Here is a 20,119-nt window from a genome sequence, read left to right on the forward strand (position 1 = left end):
CACATGGCTGGAAGAAATGAGGCTGACAAGTTAATAACGTGATCAGGATGATTTGCATTACGGTAAAACTGCTTCTTCAAGATCAAATTACTTTAATTTGTTTTAATTACTTGTTTAAATGCCTCAAATTATATATTTTCCATGCAGGCTGACTTACCTGTAGTCCCTGAAAGACAGTGTGTGGATACAGAGATCACACTGAACTTGAGGGAAAACTAAATCAAGGTAGATGGGATGGGTTGTCCTGTGAGCAAGGTTAGTGGCCATGGACAAATGTTTCAGTTTGGAGCCTTTATTATTCCAGAACACTCTTCAAACTTAATGGATTTACACTCTAGCAGAAATAAAATCTGAAAAATAACCTAAACAAAACAAGAAAAAAAGACCCTCAAAAACCACATACCATACCCCCTGTAATTGTAGAAGTTAATATTTTCATTAATTTAATCTTGCCCTTTTTTCTTTCACCAAAAAAAGCCCCAAAAAAACCCCACAAAAACATCATCCCATTCCTCTCATCAGAAGTCCAAATTTGTTTGGACTGACACTACAGCGATATCTCGTGTTGTTTGTTGTTGGTGTGGCCAGTGACAAAACTGGAATGTCAGAAATTCAGAGTAGGAAGGTGGTAGTAGTTGGTAACCAGGCGTTAAAGCTGTGTGGTTACAGGTGTTTGCCTAAATTTTCAAACATGGGTGTTTGTGAACAGGTACAATCATTTTGCAAGTAGAAATTAATGTGTATATATCTAGTGTTACTAGATGATAGTTCATAAAGTGCAGTTAACGTATCGATGTCTAGAGTTTATGTCAGATTTGTCCTGAAAGGCCAAAATTTATGAGATGTTTTGCATACAGTAATGACTGATGAGTATATATAACCTTTTAATACTTCAGTTTGGAAAAAATACTGATATTTTTGTGTCTAAGTACTGCAGTTTTGTGATAGATAGTTTCCATTTTTCATGTTTAAATTATTTCATTTTTTACAAGGAAATAACAGTGTTTAACTTTGTATCTCTAGCAACAAAGCAAGTTTCTTTTTATGCTCATCTGCATTTATTGGTTTTGCTTTTTTGTAAAAAAAAAAAAATCAAACGTTTAAACTTGCTATCGTGTTTTTTTATAATTTAGAGCACCTATTCAGTGTTGTGATAGTATTAGAAATATTTTGGACCTTTCTCAACACCCAGGATTTTGACCTTCACCTCCTTTGGCAAGCTGCAACATCATTATATGAATATCAGAGATGGGTTAAACTGAGGTCTGGTTTTACTAGATGCTTATCTTTATTTTGCACTGAGAGTAAAACATTCTGATCCAAACAAATGCTTCATGTTGAAACTAGTCTTCTCCTACCAAATTTGCTGCTCAATTGCAGCAGAAATACCTTCCTTGTGGTCATGAAATGATGTTCTGTATTTCTTAGTTCAAACTGATTGGCGAGTTCTCAGCTTTTTCATTAGGAAACGTCTATTCAGATAATTTAAGAAACAGTACACATTGTCAGGGTTAGATTGGAAAAAAGCTGCAGAGATGGTATCTGCGAGTTACTTACAGAGGTAACATGTCAGCTGTGGTAATTTTAAGCCTGAACTTGGGTTACAAATGTCTCCCATTTTCTAGTAGTTACCATCATAAGTTCTCAGTTTCTCATCTCTAATTTAAATCTACATGGGAAAAATGCCAAGAGGCAATTAGTGTTGCTATGTAATTTTAAAATTAGTTGTATTTGCTGTAAAAACTATACTGATGACTAGTTTATTTCAAAATATAGCAGAAACTCCTAATTTAGTAAAAATAAAAGTGACTATTTTTGGATTGTATATACAAATGCCTCCTGTATTTATGCTGCTGTGCATTTATTATGTTAACATCTGGTTTTTTCTTTGTTTGTTTTTAGTAATTTGGAAAGTAAATTTTTCCAGTAGTGAACTTTTTAACAGTGGTGCTTCTATATTTTGTTAAACATGAAGACACTTTCTCTGTAGCATTTTTTTTAAGAAGATCTTTTTTTCAAAGTATACATAGCAAATCTTAGATTGCTTCAACTTAGCCAAATTTATATGAGACCTGAAATATATGCCTTATGTAATTTCAGCTTGAATGTGCAGAGTTGTGATTATGATGCTCTTCCTGAGATTATTTCAAGCATAATTTGTGGATAACTCCTATCTACTTTTAAAAAAATTATTAGGAAATAAATTATCAGACTTCTTGGAGTATTTAGCCCCAAATAACTGCCAGTGACAGTTTTATTCAACTTCAGTGTAATTTCGTCTGAACAAAAAAATTAGTTTTCACAGGATGCTCTTAGATATTAACAAATGTCTGAATATGGACTTGTAGATTTTTCTATTATATTGATATCAAATTATTATTTTGGTCTTATAGTTACTTCTGTTTTAACAGCTGTAAAAGTAAACTGTTACATAATCTCTGTGTGAAGTGAGGTCATTTGTGAGCAGAACAGCAGGTTTTTTTGTTTTAAAAGTATAAAAATATCTTACTGCCTACAGTAAACAAGGCAAGATGTATCAAATCCTCTGCAGCATCAACAATATCTGGCACCTAGGAGATTATTAGAAGCTTCTCTGCTTGGGTGCCAGAGGAGTAGAAAATCTGGGTGGAACATGTATCAATCATCACTTTCTTATTTCTTTTTGTTTGACAGTTGTTCTTGCAGAATTTTGCTTGTCTCTTGTATTTCAAGGAGCTATGACACTTTAACTTCTTTGGGAAACTCCCTTCAGATTTTACTAAATGCGTTTATTGAGTCCTGTCATAATGACACACTTGGTGTTTCAATTACTGTGTTGGCAGCATTTTCAGGTTAGGCAAAAAAATTGCTAGGTATTAACTACAGATTCTTTTTCTATCATTTTGAGGGTAAGATTTGTCCCTAGAGTAGAAATCAAGTTTGTTTGCTTGTCTCTGAAAAGTAATGTTACTATTACCCAGTTAATTTGAAATAGTTCATTTAGAGTGAAGTAGTGTATTAGAGAGAATGTGTTTAAATGACACTTCTTGATTAGATATGTGGCTGCTTCAGCTGTCTGTGCCATTAAACTTCGGAAACATTTTCAATGTGCTGGTTTGTTTAGAGTCAGGAATAGATTTTCAGATAAAATAAGGAAGAATAACTTGTACAGATCAGTACATTTGAATTCAGTGACCCAAACAAGACTTACTTGTACCAAGTTCTTTATTAAATCTTAAACTTCTTTTCTTTTCTGTTTTTCAGTACTACTTTTAAATATCAAATTTGGCTAATGAATGGCTTTCAGAAATAATGATGTAGCTAGCTGAGAAGTGAGAAATTCTTACTGTCAGAAAATGACAGAGAAGAAAAATGATTTCCTTACATATGTTTCAAAAAGAGAGATGAAGCTCATTTAAAAATAGTGCTCCTGGGATACACTTCGTGATATTTAAAATTTAGGCTGTTATAGCACATCTGAAAGAATGTGTATGTTCTTTACCTGCCTGAATTCTCTGTGTGCAATTATGTATTTGTTCATTAAAAAAAAGGTATGTATTTGTTCTCTGCAGAAACATGATCAGGGTCAAGTTCTATTGGATGTAGTCTTCAAACATCTCGATTTGACAGAGAGAGATTACTTTGGTTTACAGTTGGCTGATGAATCTACTGATAACCCTGTAAGTTGACTTGGTTTTATAAGTACTATTTTAAAAATCATAATTATGGTCATCACTGTACTGTGTTATTTTAAGAACTAAATAAAAACCATTGCAATTTTGTGCTATCTTCCCCAATTGTGTAATTTCAGTGGGTCACTATCACCTTGTTGTAGTTATGATGAAAGTACATATGAATAATCACAGATTGGAGTAAAACATTGAGATCTGTGCTTATGAAATAATACCCTAAAAGGATATTGTTTGCTTTATTGTATCTGTTTACTAGACTGCATGATCATTGTCAGAAATAGTAAATACGTTTTAATTTTGTTTTGTTGTTATTTTTGTCATTAGGACTTAGAAAATAATGAGGGGGTTTTAGGTTGTCCTGTATGGTGATTCTGTTTCTAGCCCAGATACCTGGTAGTCTTTTAATAGTTCTTCATATAGTCTAGTCTCTGACCAAGGCTTACAGTACTTCTTGGGCTTTAATTGAAAGGGAATTCTATACAACTGGAACATGGTAAATCACCAGGAGAAACAAAGAGGTCCAGCTGTACATTCACGGTAATAGTTACAGCAGTACTGCTGAGATTAATGCTGCTTGAAGAATGGTTCTTGAATGCTTTCTTTTATAGTTATCAGATGTTCAATACTTGGTTTAAAGTGCAGTTTAACTAAGTATTATTCCTTATATCACATTTCTTCACCTTATTCCTACTGTATGTGCACCACAGTGATGGGGTCTAAATTTATCTCCCGGGTTGTGTGTCAGAAGTTATCCACATTCACATGTGGATAGTTCTGTTAAGACATTGGCAGGCTGGTCTCATTTAATATTTTTATTCTGAACTTTGGTTCCAGGCAGAAAAGACAGGCATGCTGAAGAAAAGGCTGAATTATTTCTCAGCTTTGTTTCAGAAGTATTTATTTGAAGATCACTCAACATTTTACTCAACATTCAGAAATTTGTACTAATTCTCATTTGTGCGGCTTTCCAAAGTGTAGACCGCTAAGCTCTGTGTTTTTTAGTTTATCTGTCTGGAAACAGATGAACACAATACTGTAATGGAAGGATCTGGTTAAGAGTTAGTCTGAAAGAATGACTTCACAACTGTTTGATATAAGCAAATGCTTTAAAGGTTTGGTATTCTTTTGGCTTCTAAATATTTTGTCTTTTCAGCACATACCTAGTTGCCATGAAAACAATGTGTCAGAGCTAAATAGAAATGTTACCAATATTAGTCATGTAAGCTTGAAGAATTTATGGGTTAGGCTAATTTCAGTTTTTTATATCCATTTACACTTTGTTCATTTGGACAAAGAAACCTTACTGGATTGACAAATATCCTGGTTACTTTTGAAATAACACAGCAGAATATTGCTAAAATATAGTTAATAGAGCAGGAAGTAAAGGTGATAGGAAGGAGGGGATTTTGCTGACTGTGAAACCTCTAGCATTGTGTCTAAATGTGGATTTATATATCTAAACTGCAGAAGCTTTATCTTTTTAATAATATATATAATATATAGTGTATATATAATATATAGAATATACATAATGATGTATAATACATAATGTATAATATTAATCTCACAGTAAATGTAAAGTATCTCTCAACATGTTTTGAAAGATTCTTACATAAAATTCATGTGTATCCCTGTCTGGGGTCTCCTTTATTAAGCCTTTACATTTAGTCTTAAAAGTTAATTGATCCTGTATAAAGGTTTGGTGGTTTCATGTTTGGGGTTTTTTTGTTTGTTTGTTTGTTTGTTTGGGTTTTTTTAAGTAGCCATATTTTTGAAGCTGTGTCAAACTGTCTCTTTGGTTCCACTTAAATCAACTACTACAAGGATAGAGTATGTGGATCTAGTCATCATTATTTGTTGTTCCTAATGAATAAAATGACGTAGGACTAACTTCAGATCCATTGTGTGTTAGGAAGCTCAGGTACCTCTGTGTGTTTGCCTCCTCCTCCCTCACCTGAAAAAAAATAAAAAGCCCTGTGATAAATGTGAGGGAGTTGCATTCTGTGCAGGGTTAGGTCTCTCTCACTTCCTAGGAACTGTGCCCATAGAACCATTTCCTGAGGCTTGTGGGCTTGCTTTGCAAGGCAGCAGGAGGAACTGAGCATTATTTATATCAAAGATAGACTTATGAGCTAACTGTTCATCTGTGCAGAGACTGCTGAGTTGCTCGTGGGCACTGTTTTAAACAACTTGCAAGGCTTTCTGAAATTTCCTACACTGATTTTTATAAAGGTCTGTCTCTACACAGCAGTGTTCTCCTGTAGAGATGTTGAAGATTGGGCACTGTTTGGGAAAATTGTTGTGTAGTCCTTAATCCAGTAGGCTGAGTGTTGAGCCTGGTTTCCAGGATCCCAGTTAGTGATGTACCAGTCCCGACACTTAGGCTGACAAATTGAAGAGAACCTGGGAAGCAGTGGAATCATTCACTGGCTCTCTCAAATTTTGATTTGGGTAAATTAGCCTGCCTGTAGCTCTTCACTGCTACAGGTGGCTCACTTTAGAGCAGCTGAAGGCTGGTAAGCACAGCACAGTTCAGTCCTGACATCTCTCAGGCTCCTGTGACAATCACAGAAGCAAGTCGTTGTAGAATTAGCACTGTAAGTGACAGATATCTGGACAACAGAATTGTCATAGCAGTAGCAACTGTTGATAATAGTGTTGGTGTCTCCAGAATCGCTAACAAGTCTTTATATACCAGTGAGGCATTTTGGTGAAAGACCAAGTAAAAAGTAATAGAATAGCAAGAGTTTCATGATGTATAAGGATATGATTTGTACTTCTTTATTTCTCTGAAGTTGGTGTTATTATTTGTCTCTTTCCAGAGGTGGTTGGATCCAAACAAACCTATCAGGAAACAATTAAAAAGTGAGTTATGTATGTATTTTGTCAATTCATCTATTGTTATTATGCTGTTTTTCCAGGGTGCCCTGATTAATTAGAACTAACTTTTCTTGACCATAGGAGGATCTCCTCACAGTCTGAACTTCAGAGTTAAGTTTTTTGTAGGTGACCCAAACAAGCTCCAAGAAGAATATACAAGGTAGGTCTGGTTACTTTCTCAATAAAATATTTTTCTAGAGTGATCATTAATTTTTTTAAGGTATAGCATGGTAATTTTCTTATAAATCATTCTTGGCATATGGACAAGCTTCTAATTTTTTCCCTAATGGTTACAGATATGAACTATGCGGTTGTACCAAACAATATAAGAATAAGTCTCTGTGAATAAACGCACAAATTTATGTGCAAAGTGAAGTAACTATTTGAAGAAAATACTACCTGGTAGAAACAAGAAAGGGGAAATATAGAGAAAAAGATTATTCCCACTATTCATCCATGAGTGAAAACTTAATTTTATCCTTGCTTGTGTTCTCCTTTGTAACTAAAAAATTTCTAAGCTTTGTGCATTTTTTGACCCTCTCCCCCCCGCTTTCTGCTTGACACAAAAAAATTAATTTCTATATGGTTTATTCCTTGACACAACCATAGCTTGAATCTCATAAGCTGATTTTGATAGCAGTGTGTTGAAATCTGTTGAAGAAAATGCTCAGTGCAAATCAAAATAGGAGTCTTGTGAGTTGCAATTAGTCCCTGAAGAAATGCCTCAAATTTTCAGTATTTTTAATTACTTCTGGTCCTCTACATAAATGGCATGATTTGACAGATTGGAATTTTTGGATGTCAGCCATTCTGAAAACAGGTCAGCTCCATTCAAAAAACAGTATCTAAATTATTAAGGACAGCTTTTGAAACCTAAGTACCAAAACTGTGAAAATTTGAGTCCACATTTGTTTATAATTTCTATTGATTTGTCATATTTTGGACAAAATTTTGCATATATCTATGCAGGCAGAATTTACTAAAATGAGTCTCATGGGAGCGTGGATAAGGCTATTTTTAATTGAAATATTTGGATTGTAGGAAAATTTGGCAATTTACTGCATCAGAATAATAAATAAAGTGTGAAAAAGTGTTTTATTTCAATTAAAGGAAATGATGTAATATTTCCAAGGAGATAAAAAAATGGGTAAATGTTGATCAATATGATGTAAACCATAAAGAAGGAGAAATTGTTTGAGTGCTATCCTCTAAATACAAAACTATAAATACAGCATTCCTTTAACTGAGAAATAATATATGATTCCTGTATCTAGGTCAGCTCTGTCTTTTTTGCTAATAGGCCTAATTGCCCCTGAGAAAACTCATTTGTATTTGGAATTATTATAAAGAGAGAGTTATTATCTGTGGGCTTTTATGGAATGAAGTTAGGATGCCATGTCACAAATAAAGGTCCTTTCATGTAATCAGTATTTCCACCTCAAAAAAAGAAATAAAGTGCAAACTTCTGACAATTCCAGTTCGAGCTGAGACTGTTCAAAACTGCTCAGTTCTTATCAATTCCCTGAAAACAGGAATGACTGGACACATGAGTCAGTATGAATAGATACCAGGGAAAGGTCCAGTGCAAACTCGTGTCTTATTAGACCTCTGTGAATTCATGTGAGCGAGGCAGGTTATGAATGCCCCAGGTCAGGAGAGGTCAGTGGGAGCTGTGTGTTTCAGAGCTTGGCTTTGGGAACTTGTCTTGGTAGGGAATGAAGCTTCATTAATTCTCCTCATAGCAGGAAGACTTCCTTATTAACGTTGACTCCAGTTGGCAATAATTCCGTCTTACCCTTCTCTGGCTATATCAGCGTAGGGCAGATGAAAACATGGCAATGCCGTGCTCTCTGCGTTGTTTTAGCTGGGTGTGTTGTGCAGGCCTGTGCAGATCAACGTTGCTAAACTTCTGTTGATTTCCCATTTTGCTAAATAGTATGTGAGGCTCCAGTGTTCAAACTGTGGTGTTTGGCTAACCAGCCATCAACCTCCCTGCTCACTGAAAACAGTGAACAGAAAATGAACTCCACTTGGTGTCATGAGGTCCTTTACGTACCGTGCAATATTTCTGATAAAGCATTACACCTGAAAAAGTAAAATAAAGCGTAGTTGCAGCTGTGTGTTTGTGAAGAGATGCTCAAGCAAAGCATGTGAAGCATATCCGTGTAATATAAATTTAACTTGCCATTTAGTTCATTTTTTTAACTGGTAAAGAAATTTTGCTTTATCTTTCTTGGTTTCGATATGCATTTTAATGTGGAAAAGGAAAAGTTATTTTCAGATCTCTAAAGCGTGGCTAATGTCTCAGTTTTAACTTTTTGAGATTAATACCTTAGACTAAGCTTCTCACCTCTCTGGTCAGTTCAAGAACCTCTAGATGGTTTTGTAAGAGTTGAGCACATGGACTCGTATCTTTGCTTGTCAGTTCACAAGTGTTTTCCCTTATTTTCTTTCAAACATGGAATGTTTTACCTTTCCATTGTATTTAGCTTGTAAATAATTGGGGTTTCGTGTGTATTTGTAAATGTTTGTGGAAGTCTTTACAGTGGTAGTTAATCCACTTTCTGAAGACTACACAATTATGAGAAGTCATGGTATGTGTAATAAAGTGATGTATTTTGAATTTCTTAGTGCAAGTTAGTATTGGGAAATATTTGGTATTTAGTGGTTTGATAAGTAATTTTGGCGAGTGTTTACAATGAATGGGTATAGGTCACTCCCAGCTTTTGAATCAGAGCTACAAGACAGAAATCAAACCAGATGATTATAATAATATCATTAATGTAGGAGATCCCAAACCAGAATAAATATATAGGGAAGTAGAAACGATATTTAAATTTGCCATACAGTGAAACCTCTTAAAAAAAAATAAATAGGCAGTATAGATGAATTCTACAACTGCTTTTATGGGGTTTTTTTTGCTGAAAGTTTAAACTTGTGCTAACATCCTGCCATCTTGGTAAGTCTTGTTTGTTACCCCACTGCAGTCTCTGTTTCAGTAGAGCTTTGGTAGCAGGTGTAGTTTGCCATTTGATATAAACATTTTTACCTCTTTGAAATTGTCTAAAACCTTTGAGTGAAATATGAAGGAACTAAATTGAATGAACAAAAGATTCATTCTGAGACATTAACAAAATATTTGGGTTTTGTTGAAGAAACAAAGGAAGTAATTTAGAGGGTAATCTGTTTGCGCTTTCGGGCTTGTTGGGCTTTTTAAGTCATGGTGTTTCTGCTGCCACTGTTCGGTGGGAAATAATTCTTGTTTTAAAATATTTGTCTGTTCCTTTTGCTGTATCCATCTCCTCCCTGACTTGAAAGAGTGGGCATGGGAAAACTAGAGGAATTTACAAAACAAGCTTTTCTCACACCATAATTAAACAAAACTTTAGAAATTTGAGGGAAGTCAATTGAAAGGTGTTTACCATAAGAGTCCACAGCTTTTATAACAACAGTGTAACTCCAAAATACTGTGAATATTTAATGTAAATTAAAACAGAGTAGTATCAAATATTCAGTGAGAATAAATTAATTTCCTCTACCTGGAGTACAAATCATGTGGGTACCTCCATACACAGATGCAAACTTCAACTTGTGGTTGCCATACAAAGCAGGTAGAATGTGAAATTTGTAACCTTTTAGTGAAATACAATGTATAACTTTGTAACATGTCAGTAGTTTAATTTACCAAGTTGTAAAGCAAAGCTTCGTTTCTTTCCCATGAGAGTTTAAGACATAGCAAGCAAAATGTTAAATTTAGTTTTGTACTAACTGAAAGCAAAAAACGTTAAATTGTTGGAAAATGATGGGAAAATTATTTTTAATTATAGTATTTTTTGTTTGCTTTTTTAAATAAGGTACCAGTACTTTTTGCAAATTAAGCAGGACATTCTTACTGGAAGGTAAGACATTTTTGTTGTGTTAAACACTTGAATGCAGATTTGGTTGAGAAAAGCTTAATAATGAGGGATGAGTAATTTTGTCTGCAAAAATAAAAATATATTAAGAATAAGTCACTGTCTGTACAAGTAGAAGTGTTTGTAGTAGTTAACTGTCCAATTTTTCCATAGACTATAAAAGACTAGGGTTTTCAAAATAACCAAATTTCACATGAAATATCTAATTTTATTTATTTCTCATTTTAAAAACACAACAAAACAGATTGCCCTGTCCTTATAATACTGCTGCTCTTCTGGCTTCCTATGCTGTTCAATGTAAGTATAGTTAGTATTTGCGTACATGTTAGTACTGAAATAATAAAAAGTACTATTGATTAGTTTCTAAAGAATGTAGTTTGTATAGCATTATATTGTGATGTTTGTGGACATGATGCTAATTTCCATATGATTAAAGAAATATATTTGATTGGTTTTCCTCCGCCAGCATGTTTTGCTGAATTAAATATGAAAAAAATACTTCAGGATGTACTGTTAGAAACCCCCGAATCAATACTGTTTTATTCTCTGTGTTCTGAGGCATGGGGTTGTGGGTGTTTCCCTTGAGAATGAATGATACTAAAAAGTGTTTGTTAAGTCACTTAAGCATTTGTAACGTATCATTGAACATTTGTAACAGTGAACCTCCAAATAGGTGTGGAAAAGGGAATTCTGGTCATATCTGACCAAAACGTTCAATACCCATCTTGCCAGTTTTAAGCCATCTAGTGAATAGATGAGTCTTGAAGACTTGAGATTTAGTTTTCTTCTTCACTCATTTTTTCATTGTAAACTTACATTGTTCAGTGGGAAAAAACCCCATAGCAACCAACCAACTAGAAACTGTTCAGCCCCTACTTCTTGAAATTTCTGATTGCCAGAAATTCCATTTTATAAGCAATCTTGATATATCTGTCTGTACTCATGTGGTTTTGTACTGCCAGAGATACTTATATCTGCATGTGTATACCTGGTACATATCAGACAAATAGTGTCCATGTTAATATTTTCAGGTAAAAAACTTAATAATGTTACTGTAATGTTTTCTGCATAGTTTTGTTAAGTGGTCACCTTTTTATAGGTCAATCAATAGAACAGTTTCTCTTAAACAAAACTCCCACACTCCAGCTGCTTGGAAGAATGCACTGCAAGTGCTGTCATGCCAAAGGGATTTGCCTTAGAAGAGATAAAGTATTTGATAATGAAACAGAAACTATGAAAAGTTGATAACATTTTAGGATTTTAAGAATGCAATATGTTTATTTTTCAAATAACAGAAGCTGGAGATGTGGTATGTAGAAGTGGTGGGTATACCCAGCCCCGGCAGATGAACCTCAGGATTAAAGGGTGGGCTCAGTTCCGCGCACACTGTGTCTCACCTAAAAAATCCAATGCGCCGGCTGGAAGGTGGAAAGACCTTCCCCGGTTCTTCGTTCGCGAAGAGACTGGCCATTCATACCCAGTGCCTCATATTTACGCTTATCTGTGAGACCCTGCTGTTCTTCAGTGTGCAGAGCTCTGTCTAATGATTTCTATGCCTGTCCGTAATAAACTCTCAGGATTCTTTATAAATATATGTAAATAGCAGGCATAGATCAGAGTCTAGTGGATTTTAGCAAGGAATGCATTCTACTATAAAACCTTTTCCCATTTCCTAATTTTTAAATTACTTAAAATAAGATCTATTTCTGGCAGTGCAAGCTCTCCAGAGTTCTTTCCTGCCTTCCCTTCCTTATCCTCCCGCTCCATGAGTGCCTTCATTCCTCTTGTCAGTGCCACTAGGCCTGCCCAGAACCCAATCATGATACATTGTTGTGATCTTTCCAGTTTTCACAGTATGTTTCTTACCTATCACTGTAGATCTGTTACAGAGATTGCAGATACTTCGAGCTACTTTGTTTTTTTTACTATAGTTAGAAAGCCTCAAAGCCTCTATTTTTAGCAAATGTTGCTTTTATGTTTTTTTTTCTGACAAATGTGATTTTAATTTATTTCTTGTAATTTTAAGAAAGTGTTAGAAATTACGTAAATGCCCTTTTATTAGTTTCAAGTAGAGTAGTTTCAATGTAGGTGTATGTATGTGTACTTTTTTCCATACATACCAGTTGAATATGCAAAAAAATATTTTTCTAATGCTTCTGAATATATCTTGGTACAGAACGAGTTGGTGGATTTTGCAGATCTTCATGGAGAAATAGGAGTTGTAGTGTTAAAAAAAAAAGTGTAATCACATGAAAACAAGCAAGGTAAAATAATAAAGGAAAAAATAGAATACTGTCCTATATATCTGTATCTATATAAATATATCCCATTTACTGCTGACCATTATGACAGCATTTATGAAGTAATTTTTGTGTATTACAAATTGAACACTTTACAAACTTCCTTCATAAGTACATAATCAAAGCTCTCACTAACAATTTCCATGGTATTCACTGAGAATGCAACTGTTTATTCAAAAGGGAAAAGGGGAGTTCAAATGTCTTCTCTATTTTTGTTTGCTGTAGATCATAAATTATGTGGGAGCAGACCCTTGTGAATTTGGGGGCCTTGCACGATGCCAAGTACATCAGTGATAAACAATAACCTCTCTTTTTAATATTTTAGCCGAGCTGGGAGACTACAACCATTCAGAAAACTTGCCAGGCTACCTCTCAGAATATTCTTTCATCCCTAGCCAGCCTCAAGACTTTGAAAAAGAAATAGCAAAATTACATCAGCAGCACATGTAAGGATTTACATCAGAAGATACTGACTGACTTTGTCAAATCCTGACTGCTGATGCTGTGCTATTATATAAAAAAATGAGTATTTTGTCTTAAAGGTTTCTGGGTTTTTTGGGTTTTCTTTTTGGCGGGTTTTTTTGTTTGTTTGTTTGTTTGTGGGTTTTTTAGGGTTTTTAAATATATGTTTAATGTAATTTTTTTTTTAGGTTATCTTTATAATGAATATATAACACTACTGATAGTCTACACAGAGTATCTATGACAGAATAACAGGGAAAATTAGTGAAATAATAAACATGGTAAAGGTATTCTGAAAACAGTTGTTGTGTGCATTATGTAGGATATCAGCCAGATATATTTTCTTGAAGAGTTTTATTCAGTCTTCAGGAATATTCTGAGCATAAAGGCTTTGTTTTCATGATGCTTTCAGCAGTAAAAAGAGTTACTTTAGAAGTAACAAAGTCCTTTTCTTCAATATCTGCTCTTTTCTGTGTGCGAGTCCGTGACCTTTCACTAAAGAGGAAAAGGCAGTGAAGCAATGGAAAATATTTTTTTTTCAGTATGTAACACTGTGGTACTTTTCAGTGATGGTTCCTTCATATTTTAGAACTTAAGTGCCTTTTGTTACTGTTAAATTTAACAAAATGTGAGTGATATTTACGAAACATTTGCTTGATTGGGGCATGTTGTTTGCTTTAGAAACTACTGAATGTTACGTTACATTTCAGATAAAGGCTTAACAAATTGTATTAGGTAGAGTATAGATATTTAAGTGAGCTGATGGTGATTTACTTTAAATTACCAGAGGAAAAAACAAGATTGTAAAAGTAACATCCAGATTCTAGGGCTCCATAGATATTTAAATGAAACAGTGCATTAGAAATAAAATGTGCTGTGGCCTCTTGTCAAAACTGTTTGTGTGGAAGCACAAGTTCTTTTCTGTTAAAATTTTTGGGTTACAGTCCATTTATCATGAGAAAGGAAATTCAGATTTCAGGGTGGGGGTAGAAGTAGTAAAACAATGCAGATTTTCTGTTTGTGCATACTGGGGAGCCTGATGTGGGAGGTCGTGTTAGAACATTTCTGATTTAGCTGCTTTCTTTCAGAGGGTTGTCTCCTGCAGAAGCAGAGTTCAATTATCTCAATACAGCACGTACCTTAGAACTTTATGGAGTTGAATTGCACTATGCAAGGGTAAGTTTGGATGAACTACAATTGTAATGTAAAAATGGATTCCTCTGAGAGTTATGGAAAAATATACTTTCCTTTTCAGTGGGCCTTCCTGGATGCTGCTTACAAGAGAAAAAAAAATAAAAAAAACATAATCTTATTAGGTGCCTAACTGGGATTTACCAATTGAATCTCCACTATTTCACTCTAGTGAAGATATTTCTTTGCTTGAATTTGAGCTTAGTTGTCTGTGTTATTCACGTCGAGCCTTGTTGGCTTAAATGCCAGTTCAGTTGGCTACTGATGAATAAGAATATGCTTGTTGAATGTGCCTTTGATAATTAAGGATCTGTCAGCTTTGAAAATATTTTATTTGGTTCCTATTAGATCCATGTTATAAATCATTATCATAATGTAGAATGAACTGTTAATGTAAGGTGAGTGTACTGTAGTTTGATACAGTGCCAGTTTTACCTGGTAAAGCAAGTAGCTCAAGGTCTTGACTGAAATGATCTTAGCCTGTCAGTGCAGTGCTAAGATTTCTACAAAGCCTCTGAATAAAATTATTTTTAACAACTGAGACACTTCTAGTTTTTAAATATTCTTGCCTTATTCGCTAAGGTTAGAGAAACTTGGAGAAGGATTTGAAATGTACCCCACTTCACTGCTCGCTGTATCCATCCGCTGTTACTGCACACATATTGAGAGATCTATAGCAGGTGTCTGATAGAGTGCAAAGATATTTCAGGAAAAATGTGCTCTTTAAATATGCTTACAATATTGTTTGGTTTAGAATCTCTCCTCTCTGTGTTCTGAGATTGCAATTTCCTTTCAGGTAGGAATTTAAGTTGCTGGTTGCTTTTAGTGTAGCAAACGTCAAGCCAGTCTGTTAGTGCTGCTGTTAGTAATGAACTGCCACAGTAGTGTTATGTATTTCTTCAAAGTTGGTGAAAGACAGAAGAGCTAAGTTTGGAAATTAAGATTTTGTGGAAGCTTATAAAGAAGTCGGAGCAAACAGTCAGGTTTGTCCTAAATAGGAGTGAATGATTTAATTTCTTACTTGTCTTATTAAAACATGTTTCCTTCCATGTTAATTTGTGTATTTGGAGAGAGATGAGTATGAATATATATGAGGTTTCAAAAGATATTTATATTGTTTTTTCTTTTCTTTTAAAGGATCAGAGTAACAATGAAATAATGATTGGAGTGATGTCAGGTGGAATACTAATTTTTAAGAACAGAGTACGAATAAACACGTTTCAGTGGTAAGGACAACTGTTTAATGGTTTTGTTTGCTATTTCAAAATATTTTTACCATTAGGTATGTCACACACTCAAAAAAAGGACTGAAACTTAGTTTTAGCATATTGAGTTGAAATAATTTGTCTGATGTTTTGCTGTGGGTAACTTCATGATGGAGTTTTATCCTGAACTGCATGCTGTCCTGTGAAATTATTTTGATACTGTAATGATGAAACTATAGTGGATTTTAATACATTTTTTTTTCAGGAGTTTGTAAGCATACTTTACATTTAATTAACTAAGTAGCCCGGGCCAATGTGATGGTGTATCTTACAGTCTTTACAGAGACAGTTGAACTGAGAGTGACTGCTCTGATCTGTTTTGTCTTGTATAAATTAATTGCACTGCATGTTTTAAATTTAATGTAGTTATGAGGATAACTGAGATGGAGCATTCAGGATATTGTCACCTCTTCATCCTTAGATAACCATTTTCACCTTCACTAATGCCTTTCTCAGCTCCTGCAGAAGTAACTTTCCCTTGGTTTCCTTTGCCTGCTTGGAATCCACTTTGACAGCCTTATTACCTGTGTCACTGAGTTTGTTACAGCAGCATTCTGAGTGGCTGGAATCAGTCATATAAGATTGTCATAGGAGGCATCAGTTCACCAGGCACAGGAGCTGTTCGTTCTAGAAAAGTGATGAAAAGTGTTCATTTGCTGCTGATTTTGCATTTTTGTTTGCTGCTGATGTGTGTGCTTGATCTTTTCTGCAACCCAGTGAATTTCTCAGACATTCTGTTTTTCTGTGTTAAGCTTAGTCTCCGAGTTCACTGTAGGATGTTACATATTTTGTTTGTTGAGAAACAGTGTGAGTGGTCAAATTTTAGTAGATTTTTCAGAGAGAAAGAAAAAATCAAGTTATAACAGAAGTGTTATCTGTTGCCAGATACAATTGAATGTGGTAAACATTTTACCTGTAAGCATTCAAAGAAAAGTAAGTCTGAAACAATTAGAAAGCATGTAAATTTCCAGTCTTCCTGGTTATTGGGTAAATTAAAACTGATTTTGTAATGATAAGTCTGAAACTACTGTACTGGTCAGTGAGACCTCTCTTTATAACAGTGGCACGTTCTAAGAAATGTGTCCATGTGGTGAGAGTTTTGACTTGTTAGAGCGATTTCTGGGCTAAGACTCGTTTATGTATGGAATGCTATAATAATCAGGAAGGCTTTATTTCAGTCTGATTTTACTACTGTCACTTTTGGGAAAACAGCAATAATAGGAATAGGTTCTATAAAACACGCTGGTCAATTATCGAGTATGTACAGTGTAGGTCATAATTAAGCTCCATGTCCCTAATGGAAGTTGGAGATTTCTGTAAGTTCTGCTTCATATTGTTTGCCTACCAGGGATGCTGATATAAATTCTTAGTGTGGTTTTTGCATGCGTGTAGTTACCTAAATAGTTCCTCTTTGTATTCAACCATATCAGCTGACATTAGGGGTATTAATTTCTTCCTGTGAAGATTATAGTACCACCACAATTGGTCTTTACAAAACAAACCCAAAAAACCCCCAAAACTACCCTTCCCCATTCCACCCTGCTGTAGGCTTCCTTTTGGTATGAGAAAGGATTTGAAAAGCCAGTTTTCACTATACACCTCAACAGCAGACTTTTCCTTTTTATCCATAGTCATACTGCTCTTCCAGTGACACTAGTAGTGGTACTTTTTCTTCTTGCTTCCACTTATTCTTGCTCTCGTGCAACTGGATCTGTGTAATGTCTTCCCAGGCTTTATGTTTACAGTGAATGTTTAGATACCTGTTTTTCAATATTCCTGAGCTGAATTTTGAGACGAGAGGACAGACGTGCATGTATGTGGGAAGAAATAAAGATTTAACTGTTTTGCTCAGAGAAGAGTCGAGTAAAATGTCTTTGCCCTCTCCCTCTTAATTTGATGTTATATCTAAATTGCTTATTATGAACCTTATGATCATGGGAAGAAATGAAACAGGAGGGAGAGAAGTGATGAATAGGGTAAAACAAAAGAGATTATCTTTTATCCCATGTGTCCTAACTTGATCTTCCTGTATTGTGGGTAATTCCTCCTTTCTCCACATTTTGCTACCAGGCACAGAGACCTGGGAATCTGAGGAGACCAAAGGAAAAGAGCATGGAGTACCTCAGCCTTTCGTTTGTTACTAAACCTCCTGTCCAGCAATTGGATGTGCTTTCCTTTGCCTCTCTTTTGCAGTTGATGTACCTCTGGAAAGCTTTGTTACCTTTTGCATCCACTGCCAGTTGCAACTGCAGTTGTGCTTTGGATTTCCTAATTGTACCCCTGAATGCCTGGGCAGTACTCTGTTCCTCCTTGGTCATCTGATCCTGCTTCCATGCCTTGTATACTAATTTTTTGTTTTGAGTCCAGTTAGCAGTTCTGAGTTAATCTAGGTTGGCCTCTTCTCATGCTTGCATATTTTCTAGCACATCAGGATCATTCTGATTGAGAATTTTGTCTTTTAAGACTGACTACCTGTCCTCTGTTCCTGTGCCCCAAAGGGCAGTTTCCACGGGCTTTTGCCTACCAGAGCTCTGAACAAGCTGGAGTTTCTTTTCCTGAATTAGTAGGTTAGCTCGCTGCATCCTTTCACTTCCCTTAACATCTTTAGCTTTGCCATCTCACAGGTGCTGGAGCCGAGTTTGTCTTTGACCATAAATCTGGACAGTCCCTTCTTGTTTGGAATTTGGGATGCCCACTGCTTTTCCTCAGATCTGCGCCTTGGCCAGCAGTCAGAGAAAGGAAATGCAGGCAGACATGCCTTTCCCTTTGGCTGTGTGGGTGTGCTTATTCAGTGACTAGCAGGGTATTAGCAGTGCCTATGAACTCTCTCTTATCTGCTGTATTTTTTGGTAATAGCTGAGAATCAGCTTTGCTGAGTCATTCCTTTGTGCTTGAAAGGTGACTCTTCCAAGTTGTGTTAGACCTTACTGGCTAATGTTAGAGCTTTGAGTCTGTTCCAAATGGTTTCAGGCTTAAAAGTCATCTGACCTTGCTCTGCCTGAAGTATGGAATGAGAATAAAACCCGGTATGTAGAGCTTTAATGCTTATTCTCCTTGGGTTTGTAAATCACCAGAGGCAGTAGTTTCTTCAGTAGAAGAGGAAACCTCAAGGAATAAAAGATAGTAGAATGTTTTTATAAAGAGAGTAATTGTAAATAATTTTCAAGCGTTCTGTTGACATGCTAAGCAAATCCGATACATTGTAGAGTGTGTGCAGTTCAGTTTTTAGAAAAGGTAGATATTAAAATGTTCTTTTAATTGCCCTGTACCCCAAAATGTAAAAGAATATTGATAATAACATAATTGTTGATTAACTGCAACCTAAATAGTCTAATAAATTTTGTTTCTTTTTTTTTTTTTTTTTTTTGCACAGTCAGACTGCTATAACCTAGATTATAGGTAATCTATAATCTAAATTTAGGACCCATCCCACATCATTCTTAAGAAATTTTTTGTCACAGGAGGTGCTAAGAAAATTGATTCATTGCCAATGGAATAATTCGATTTCAGTAGATAAGATGAAACTTCCTTTATTGTGTCATATCCTTGATAAACTAACTTTGAAGACTTAGCAAGAATTTGGTAAAAAAAAAAAAAAAAAACAAGAAAAGGACAGTTCTTGCTGTTGTTTTTTTAATTAAACTAATGGCAAACTAGGAAAGAAAAAAGAAGTGGGAAAAGATTTAAATAAGCATAATGTAAAGGCTAATGTTCACAGTCTCCTTTTACATTACTGTAGATAGAAACTCTCAACAAATTAGAACTTTCAAGTCAAGTTCCTGTTCCGAATAATCCCCTGGAGAAAAATGTCTCCATTTGATTTAGTTAAGAAGATCATTTCTATATATAGATACCCAACTTAGGTGTCTGTTGATGTTTGCTTCTTATCTTTCCTAGTCTATAGAGGATTTTATTCAACAAGTGAAAAATATGCAAGCTGTAATTCCAGTCATTTAGCAGTGCTGTATCAGTTGTTCCTTTTTAAAGGCACAAATGTTATAATGTTTTTCTTTTTAGAGTTAGAACCTCACTTTTTTCCTTGACCAAAATGATACTCTTGTATATTTAATAAAGAATGTGCACTATCCTAATATTACATTTCTTTGAGAAAGTATATAATTAGATTGTGATGGAAATGTTGCCCGTCTTTTTTCATTTTACCTAACTGGTGTTACAGTGACCATCCAAAATTGCCTGGAATTACTGTCAGCATCTTGGTTTTTTATAGATAACTTGCAAGGTGAAAAGATCTGTAGGCTGTTATTTCCCTATCATTGATATTGCAAGTGCTTTTTCCTCTTCATAGTGTGATTGTTTTAGCTTGATAAAAAACCAAGATTGCGAGTCCTTATCTCCATGCTTGTATCTCGTCTTTGCTATTTTACTAAAGCAAGTTCTGGTTGTATTTAAAGACATGTAAGAACATAGAGAAGGAA

General features: G+C 35.0%; 1 protein-coding gene across 3 annotated transcripts in view; it reads left to right on the forward strand.

Moving 5' to 3' along the window:
- The window catches only part of PTPN4 (protein tyrosine phosphatase, non-receptor type 4), a 109,101-nt gene that overhangs the window by 41,307 nt on the left and 47,675 nt on the right, over positions 1-20,119 (forward strand). For all 3 annotated transcript variants that reach the window (XR_003570746.1, XM_027879733.1, XM_027879734.1), the window contains exons 3-10: positions 3,552-3,659; positions 6,494-6,536; positions 6,633-6,711; positions 10,406-10,450; positions 10,710-10,762; positions 13,091-13,211; positions 14,316-14,403; positions 15,556-15,644. Coding sequence is in view for 2 of the 3 variants with exons in the window: in XM_027879733.1 (XP_027735534.1) it covers positions 3,552-3,659; positions 6,494-6,536; positions 6,633-6,711; positions 10,406-10,450; positions 10,710-10,762; positions 13,091-13,211; positions 14,316-14,403; positions 15,556-15,644 (626 nt within the window). In the remaining variant the exon portion in view is untranslated. The remainder of the gene's footprint in view (positions 1-3,551; positions 3,660-6,493; positions 6,537-6,632; positions 6,712-10,405; positions 10,451-10,709; positions 10,763-13,090; positions 13,212-14,315; positions 14,404-15,555; positions 15,645-20,119) is intronic.

Source organism: Empidonax traillii, unplaced genomic scaffold (genome assembly GCF_003031625.1).
Source record: "Empidonax traillii isolate 1590-97213 ecotype Southwest subspecies unplaced genomic scaffold, ASM303162v1 scaffold57:size2250009, whole genome shotgun sequence".
NCBI lineage: Eukaryota > Metazoa > Chordata > Aves > Passeriformes > Tyrannidae > Empidonax > Empidonax traillii.